The sequence below is a fragment of the Octopus sinensis genome, linkage group LG3 (assembly GCF_006345805.1).
Source record: "Octopus sinensis linkage group LG3, ASM634580v1, whole genome shotgun sequence".
Classification (NCBI taxonomy): Eukaryota; Metazoa; Mollusca; class Cephalopoda; order Octopoda; family Octopodidae; genus Octopus; species Octopus sinensis.
Window position 1 is genome coordinate 103,884,588 of NC_042999.1, and position 10,020 is coordinate 103,894,607.

The following is a 10,020-nucleotide window of genomic DNA, read 5'->3' on the forward strand; positions in this document are numbered from 1 at the left end:
ATCAATTAAGGCTAACTCAAGTTAAACAACAACTACTACAATAACTACAATATATTGGGTCATCCCATAAAAAATACAGTTTTTTCAATTGTGTGAACAAAAAGTTGGAGATGGATGGAATAAACTACCTACATCAACTTGCTATAAAAGCAGGTAGTAATTTACCTTGTTCTATTCTTAGTGCAAGTTTTGAAGAGTGCAGTTTGATTTTAACAATTATTTTTTCAAAGCTAAAATGGAAGTGACAAACGAGCATATTCAGCATATTTTGCTTTATGAGTTCAATAAAGACAACAACGCATTGTAAAGTGTGGGGAATATTAATACTGTACACAGAGATCAGACAATAAGCATAAGCAGTGTCAACAGTGGTTCCAGAAATTCAGAGCCAGAAACTACAGCCTAGAAGACAAGCCTCATCCTGGAAGATCTGTTGAGCTCGAGGAGGATGTCCTGCAAACCTTGGTGGAACAAAATTCGATTGTAACTGTCGAGGAACTAGCAGAGAAGCTTGAATTTAGTTATTCAACCATTCATTGACACTTGTGTGCCATTGGAAAAGTCATGCTTTTAATTGATAAGTCCAAGGTTGATCTAGAATTAAACTACTGTTACAACTACTAGCCAACAAACATCTGTTAGATGATGATGTTCTAGACACACTGTACTCCCATAAACTCACCTCCCAAAAAGAAGGAAGAGAAAAATTCAGAGTTCCTCACAGCTGGAATATCTCTGATCATATATCTACTTGACCAAAGTAGACTAAGAGTAGCTAAAACAAGAACAAGCAACAAAGCCCTCAAATACCAATGGTAAAGAAAATATAAGAAGAAATAATAATAATAATAATAATAATAATAATAATAATAATAACAATAATAATGAACTTATTGTATAAAGTGCTCAGGTGCACTACAACTCATCAGAAAACAGTAACCAAAACTGCATGAACAGTAGACAGAATAATGCACCGAAAGTGAGTGATTTAAGGAAAAAAGAAAAAAAATAAGGTGGGGATATCACGTATACTGTGGGAAAATTTTATGAAGCATGGAAGTTTTGACAGATGTAGTGACCCGACAGCCAGCGACTGATGCTGGTAGTTTATTCTAGGCTCTAGTAATTCTGAGCATGAAAAAATGTTTCTGTGCATTGCTTAACTCTTCTGATATCAAAACACCCAAGACTGCTTTTGATTCTATGATACAAACTTTCTTTAAAAAGATCTAAATTAAAATCTGTCATCAAAATTTCATGATAATTTGTTTCAATCATTAGATTGATAATAACAAAGTTATTTTACTAAATTCATCGTGATTTTCAAAATTAATTAAGACAAAAGCAATTTATCTCAAGAGGAGTACGGTAACAAAAATATTCAACGATAACTAAACACAAAAGATAAATCATTGAAAGTGTTAAGAAGAGTGTCCGGTCACTATTAGGATAGAAGGTGAAGAGGAGGAAATGTCATCTAGCTATATAATTTCTTGGTCCAAAAATTCATCAAGCAATTCAAAATTGGCCTGTTGTGATCACGTGTGTGTGAGTGTCTTTGTGTTTGTCCTGCCACTACCACCACAGCTTTACAACCAGTGTTAGCTTGTTTATGGCCTGTAACATAGCAGTTTGGCAAAAAGAGTTCAATAGAATAAGTACAAGGCTTAGAAAAAATAAGTGTTTGGCTGAAATCCTTCAAAGTGGTGTCCCAGCATGGTTGCAGTCTAATGACTGAAACAAATGTAAAAGAAAAAAAAAAGGAAGAAAAAGATATTGTGTGTGTGTGTGTGTGTGTGTGTGTGTGTGTGTGTATGTGTTGTTTAGCCCCAGGTTCACCATAGCTATGACCAAAAGCAAACCAGCTTTGACCATTTAGACATTGTGAAGATATCAAGAGACTATATTATCAAACATATATATCCTTCCAAGTTTTCAAATAAGTGGAGTGAAATCTGGGAGAGATTTTGTTACTATTTCTAGCAAGTACTTGGTTGGTGGAGACAGTACCACAGGTGTGTGTGTGTGAGTATTTGTGTAGAGAACTGATTGGAATGATTTAAGACTTTGATTTGGCTTGTAGCATAATTGTTTAAAGACCCAGGCTCAACTGGTAGAGTCTGTGTAGGACCTGGTTGACAATACTGCTCATAAACTGGGGATTATTTCTAGGTTTGCTTATATATGTGATTACAATGTCACAAGAAATAATCACAAGACAGATTCTTCAAGCTGGGTCAACTGGCAGGAGGTCTAGGGATAGACCAAGGATAAAATGGCTAAATAACAAAGAATCACAAAGCAGATTCTTCAAGTGAAGCTAACCAGCAGTTGGCCACACCTAGAAATCCAGTCAAAAAGTCTAATGATGGTTACTTCTGATAGGACCATATGGGGGAAGTACCTAAGGACTCGACACTCATGACTTTCTCAGGAATAATAGGCAGAGATGGATTGACAATATTAACTCTTCTGTATTGCAGGAGTGTTTCTCTACTTTGTAGAACAAAATTCAACCTTGAATAGGGAAAACTAGTCTTCTGTCAGTGTGTGTGTGTGCCGAAGTGTGAGAGACCAACAGACATAGATAGAAAACCAGACAGACAGGTAACCTGTTTAGGAGGGCTGTCAGTAACACTGGATCAGAACTAATACAAGTTAAAAGGGACTCTTTCATACAACTACAGACGATTTTTCTCGTGCCAGTGTCATAACCAAATGCACCTAGTGGTTGATAATAGGAAGGTGTCTACCTGTAAAAATGTTCCAGTAATGATCACACAATCTTTCTCTAAGATTATAAGATGAAGGGCTGTGAGAGGAACTGAGGTGTTTTGAGACACATTCAGCCCATGCAAGCACAGGAGAGGGCAGAGGACTCAAAAATAATGATAAGAGTGAGGGTGGGTGTGCATTGTGTGTGTACAGAAATAAATCAAAAGTAAAACAGTGGAAAAGATGATGATGCGGTAATAGTAGTGGTGACTGTGAGGATAGTTAGGAGGGTAGTGGTTGTGGCAGTGAGGGTTGTGGTGGTAAGGGTGGCAGTTGTGACAGTGAGGGTGGTGGAGCTAGTCGTGATGGTGTTCATCGCGACAGGTTTTATTTATTTTATTTTTTCCCTATAATCGAGATGGTAGAGATGTGGTGATGGGGTATTTGTGTGGTGAGCTAATGGTAATATAATGTAATGGAAAATAGATGAAGTCGAGGTGATCAATGGAATGGTGCAACAGTAATGGAGACAAATGTCATGAAGTCTGCAGCAAGGAAGTAAGGAGTGGGAATGGTTGTAAAAAGTAGAAGTAATGGATGAAAGAGATGACGAGGAGATGGAGAAGGAGAAAAATGAAAATGATGGTGTTCCTGGCAAAGAGATCATCACATCTGCATACATTGACATAAATTACAATTCTCTTTTTTTATTTATTCTGATGAGTTCGCATTTATATTCCTGACTTATTTGCACTGAGCAACCCAATAGAAAGGTCTTTAGGTGGTTACTGAAACTGGTTGAAATAGAAGCCAAATTTTCTCTCGAATCACACCTTAACTTCTTAAAAACACAAGATGGAATGGTCACAGATGGACTTTCTTTGATCATAGGTCATCCCAGTGTATACTGGCTTCAAGATAAACAACAACATTTACAAAAACAACAACTAAGTTCACTAAACTTACTGACAACACCCATACTAACTATTACACACTGCTGGCCAAGTCAAGAACAGAGCCTCTAGGTAGTCATTTGACATGCTAGAAATAGCAGGCACATTTATCTCAAATCAGACCCTGTTATTTTAGAAAAGGATATGCTGGATAATGCAATCCCATGTTCTCAGAATATCAGGTAAAGACAGGATGGTCATGTTGAATGCCTTTGATCAGAACACTGCTTGATCAAGAACAACTTGGGGTTATATAACACAGCTGTTCATGCTGCACACTCACCCATTAACTACACATGCAACAAAAAATTTGCACACTTGCTTAGCGCACATGCATCTAACAGGTATACTTAACAATTGCACATAAAGCTTTTAACCACCAACGCTAATGTACATGTGCATACATGTATGCATGCATGTGTGTGTGTGGGTGTTATTAGTTAATAGCATTACATGCAGTTGGCAAGTATGTCTGCTGTTTACAGGTGCATATGCACTCTCCAAGTATGTAAGTTTTCTGGTGCATAAATGCAGGCATAGCTGTGTGGTAATGGTGTTTGCTTCTCAATTACATAGCTTCAAGTTCTATCCCAATGTATGGCAACTTCAGTATATGTGTTCAACTTACAGCCTGATGAGAGAAATTAGGATAGACAGACACTATATAGTAGCCTGTCATATATATAATAGTATGTATGAATGAATGGACGGATGTACATATGCATGCAGGCACATACATATGTGCGTAAAGTAAGGTTGACATCATTGCCTAAATTTGAGAGCATGTAACCCAGTCGGATATACTAGGTTTGAAGGGACTTTAAGGAAATCTTAAATTACATTTACTGATCATATGCTTTCCTGAGCAACTTGAGTTTCACTTCAAAGTTATCTTCACAACAAAGACAAGTATTCTTTTATTCTTTTATTTGTTTCAGCCATTTGACTGTGACCATGCTGGAGTACCGCCTTTAGTCGAGCAAATCGACTCCAGAAATTATTCTTTGTAAGTCTAGCACTTATTCTATCGGTTGCTCTTGCCGAACTGCTAAGTGACGTAAACACACCAGCATTGGTTGTCAAGCGATGTTGGGGCGACAAACACAGACACACAAACATATATATATATATATATATATATATATATATATGACGGGCTTCTTTCAGTTTACGTCTACCAAATCCACTCACAATATATATATATGACAGGCTTCTTTCAGTTTCCGTCTACCAAATCCACTCACAAGGCTTTGGTTGGCCCGAGGCTATAGTAGATGACACATGCCCATAGTGCCATGCAGTGGGACTGAACCCGGAACCATGTGGTTGGTATGCAAGCTACTTACCACACAGCCACTCCTGTTTACATATTCAAAATAGACCATGTCATAACAAGCACTGAGTAATATATAATGAATTCTCTATTGAGATTAAAGCAAAAAAATGCTTAAATTAAAGATATTCCAGACAGTATGTTGTACAACAAAAGTGAAATTGTAGCAGGTATGTTGTTCATTTATATTTACAAATCTGAAATATTTGATTGAGCAGAGTTGATAAAGGCTTCCAACAGACAACCACAGTATTGTTTATTTGTAACAATAGAATTAAACATGCTATACAAGTTTGTATGGATACAGTTATGTTAACTATACCTGATGGTTTAGGTGAACTATGCTGTTTAATAAATAGATAAGGAGAACACTCTATATCTAATAGACAAGACAAGGAGTAGAAAATTAGGTTGAATAAATTATGTCTACGTCAAGCAGATAATATGCAACATAAAGTGAGCACATTAAAAAGAGATAACCTATTTGAAGTAATATGATGCATATATGTATATATATATATATATATATATATACACACACATGTGTGTGCATGAGTATGCATGTACGTGTGTGTGTGTGTGTGTGTGTGTGTATAGAAATTATGGGACAAGAAGAATCTAAATAACATATCAGATTAAGTATTATATTAAGTCTCTAACCTCATAAATCTCATAAAATTTTCATATGAGATGTGATGATAAAGAGAGGAAGACAAAAGACAGAAAGTGAAGAAGGAGGGAGTAGAACAAGACCAAGAAAGAATTTTGGTTTCTTGCCAAGAGACCAAATTCATGAACACCACCAGAGAATGCTCTTCTTTCAAGCTTTCTTTCATTTTCTGAAAAAATATGGCTCTAGTTCATTCTCTTCTTGTTACAGATCAACTGGACAATTGGACTGTTATTTAAACAACAGGGGGGAAGTTTCACATGTATATTCCCACCCACACACCATTCCACATCCATGTAGTGTCTTTTTTACCTTCTTCAGCAACTCATTAGCAACTCGCTGCTGTTCAAGTTCTTCTTTCGTCTGCTCCAGTTCAAGACGACAGGAATCAACATCAGTCGTTTGGGTAGCTTCCCATTTCTGTTTCCTGGTGGAACAAATTTAAGAAAAAGAACAGAATGAAGATTATGTAAATGCTGTTATAACAAAAAATAAACATATATATACATTTCAAATTTTAGCAGAAGGCTAGTAATTTCGGGATAGGGGGTAAATTGATTACATCAACCCCCAGGACTCAACTTGTACTTATTTTATTGATCCCAAAAAGATGAAAAGTAAAGTCAACCATGGCAGAATTTTAACTCAGAACATAAAGGACAAAATACCACTAAGCATTTTGCCCAGTGTGCTAATGATTCTCCCACCTCCTCGTCTTATAATCTTTTTATTCTTTTACTTGTTTCAGTAATTTTGATAGCAACCATGCTGGAGCACTAACAAATAAATAAATATATAGATAATATTTTTATTTTGGTCAAGTCAGTCTCTTCCCAGTCTGAGTTTTGCCTGCAGATGCATAGGGTCTTCTGACCAGTTACGACCGAGTGCACCAACAGGCAAAATTCAAAGTAGCAAGAGAGTGACTTAACCAAAATAATAAAAATATCATTCATCTTAGCTATGGTATCAAGTACTCTGCATGCACAGATGTATGCTTATATGTATGTTCAGAGAGAGAGATCATCAATACTTAACATTTGTTTTCCATGCTGGCATGAGTTGGGAAAGCCTCACAGGAACAGGCAAATTGCAAGGCTGCACTGAGCTTCAGTGTCAGCTTTTTTGGCATGTTTTCTATGGCCGGATGCCCTTTCTAATGTGGACCACCTTACAGTGTATATGTTTATGTTTATATCATGATTTTCCAGTCTAACATAATCACTTTGCAACACTTTTTATGACACTACTACTTTCAATTCTACTTCAAAGCCTCATCAAAGAAGTTAAAGCTCTATATTGTATATGCTTATATCACTGGGAGCAGTTTATCACTGTACCAGTACTTTTGAGGTTTGTAAGAGTTCATGCTATTTTATGTAGTTTCCATTTCAAGAAAAAAAAAAATTAGCGAAGTCGGAACACTTTTGGACTAAGACATTCTATTAAATATAAATATAATATTAGTGAGTGGAGGCACTTGGCTTGGTGGTTAGGGTGTTAGCCTCATGATCGTAAGATTGTGGTTTCAATTCCTGGACTGGGCGACGTGCTGTGTTCTTGAGCAAAATACTTCATTTCACGTTGCTCCAGTTCACTCAGCTGGCAAAAATGAAGAACGCTGAGAGGGACTGGCATCCTGTCCACCTGGAGAAAACATACGCCATAGAAACCGGGAAACCAGGCCCATGAGCCTGGCGAGGCTTTAAAAGGGCGCATTTATTTATTTTTATAATATTAGTGCATGGGGAAGCATTTGATCTATAATTATAGTTCTAACTTATCATGTTTTATTGTAGTGTTATAATCAGTGGTGGCTTGTGTGTAGGCACGGTGGAACTGCAGCACCCCCTATTTCCACTTGATATTATCAATAACATTCAATATAATGAGACCTTTTTTTCTTTAATTCTTTCTTAATACTTGTACATTATATAATCCTTGAGCTTAATGTCAGTAGCCATACCCTAGTTTATGAAAAAATACAAAAATCCTTGTATAGAACTCTGTGCTTCCTAGTCCTAGCAATGCAGTGTTTGGCTGTTGTGCACATACTCACATGTCCGAGATAGGAATCTTCATGCTAGGGAGAGAGAGCACTGTATGAACAACAGTGCCAACCCCAGTGTTCTGGTGAAAAGTAGAGTTTCTTTTTGTCCCTGCATATGTTGCACTTAAAATTGTTTTTATTTTCTTGAATGTGATAAAACACGAACCAATCATGTTTATGTATAAATTTTCTTTTCATATCTTTGTTTCCTTTTACACAACATTAAAACAACAGATAAAATTTTCTGAAGCAGCGCCCACCAAATTTTATGTACGAGCCGACATCGGTTATAATGTTTTATTTAACACCATTTCAACAACACACCCAAAATAGGTAAATCCAAGATTGTTTTTTGTGTATGTATATATGACACTAGACATTACAAGCATCAATTTCAAACAGAAAAGACAAACAGGACTACTGACTACGAGCACTTCTTATATTCAAGATAGCATATTGTGTAGATACACACACACACACACACCCACACACACACATATACATGCCTGTATGCTTGGTGTATGTATGTGCAAATACACACATATACCATGCATATACACACACGCACATATATATATATATATATACATGCCTGTATGCTTGGTGTATGTATGTGCATACACACACACACATATATATATACATGCCTGTATGCTTGGTGTATGTATGTGCATATACACACATATACCATGCATATACACACACACACACACACACACACACACACACACACCACACACACATATATATACATGCCTGTATGCTTGGTGTATGTATGTGCATACACACACACATATATATATACATGCCTGTATGCTTGGTGTATGTATGTGCATATGCACACATATACCATGCATATATATACACACACACACATATATATATATATAAAATATATATGTATACATATAATATATATATATGTATATATATATAAAATATGTATGTATATATATTATATATATATATAAAATATATATGTATACATGATACATATATATAAAATATATATATAATATATACTCTTTTACATGTTTCAGTCATTTGACTGTGCCCATGCTGGAGCACCGCCTTTAGGTGAGCAAATCGACCCCAGGACTTATTCTTTGTAAGCCTAGTACTTATTCTATTGGTCTCTTTTGCCGAACCGCTAAGTTACGGGGACCTAAACACACCAGCATCAGTTGTTAAGTGATGTTGGGGGGATAAACACAGACACACAAACATACATATATATATATATATTAACAATTAAGGAACGGCCATAATAGGCCATTCATTTTTAATTTTCTCCTGTTTACGGATTTAATCTTTTTGCGGTAGAAGCTTTGGCTGTTATTTCTAGTGGGTGAATGGCCTATTATGGCCGTTCCTTAATTGTTAATGTTGAACTTAAAAATGGTCTATGACTATTTAATTTTTTCCCACTGGGCCGCTGGTGGCAATAAAATTCTATAAAATTTTCCTTGCCACCCTATATTGATTAAATATATATATATATATATATATATATATATATATATATACATATGCGACTGGCTTCTTTCAGTTTCCGTCTACCAAATTTTACTGTCCTGTTCTTGTTACCACATTTTTTTACCCCTCCGCAAAAAATCCCAAATTTTATTTAATTTGCTTTGCGGGAAGGACTGTTTCAATGAAGTTGCATCTTGTCCTTACCTTTGAAACGCGGAGTAGACAAAACAGGGACAACTGAATAAGGGGGATATTCCTTGTGTTGTATGTCTTGTACTCTGTTTTTTCGTTGTTTGAAAAAAAGTCCATTTCCATGTTTTTGTTCTTTTGTTTTCGTTTCTCATTGTGTTCAACGTTTTTTTGGTGCCCTGTACCCATATATGCATGTATTGGTATGTACATATATGTATGTATATATGCATATGTTTATATATTATTTTGCTATTATATGATCGAACGCTACACATCCACTTCCAAGTAAGTTTTATCTATATATGCGTCTATATATATTATATATATATATGTATGTGTATATATATTATATATATATATATATATATATAAAATATATATATATATGTATGTGTATATATATATATATATATATATATATATATATAAATATATATATCATGTTTGTGTATGTGTGTGTGTGTGTATATATATATATATATATATCTTGGCAGAAGAGCTGAGGTTTTAATTGCATCAAACTACACACAAGACATGTTTGCAGGTTTACAGTGTGAAGCCTACAATTACACTTGGCAGATTTTTGCCAGGGTCGCTGACATTCCACACAGATGCATAAAGATCAATTAGT

The 10,020-nt window shown here is 35.5% G+C and overlaps 1 protein-coding gene across 1 annotated transcript in view; it reads right to left on the minus strand.

Moving 5' to 3' along the window:
* LOC115209060 (sporulation-specific protein 15) overlaps positions 1-10,020 on the minus strand; it is a 327,011-nt gene that overhangs the window by 31,541 nt on the left and 285,450 nt on the right. The window contains exon 17 of the mRNA XM_029777134.2: positions 5,984-6,098. Within this exon, the coding sequence (XP_029632994.2) occupies positions 5,984-6,098 (115 nt within the window). The remainder of the gene's footprint in view (positions 1-5,983; positions 6,099-10,020) is intronic.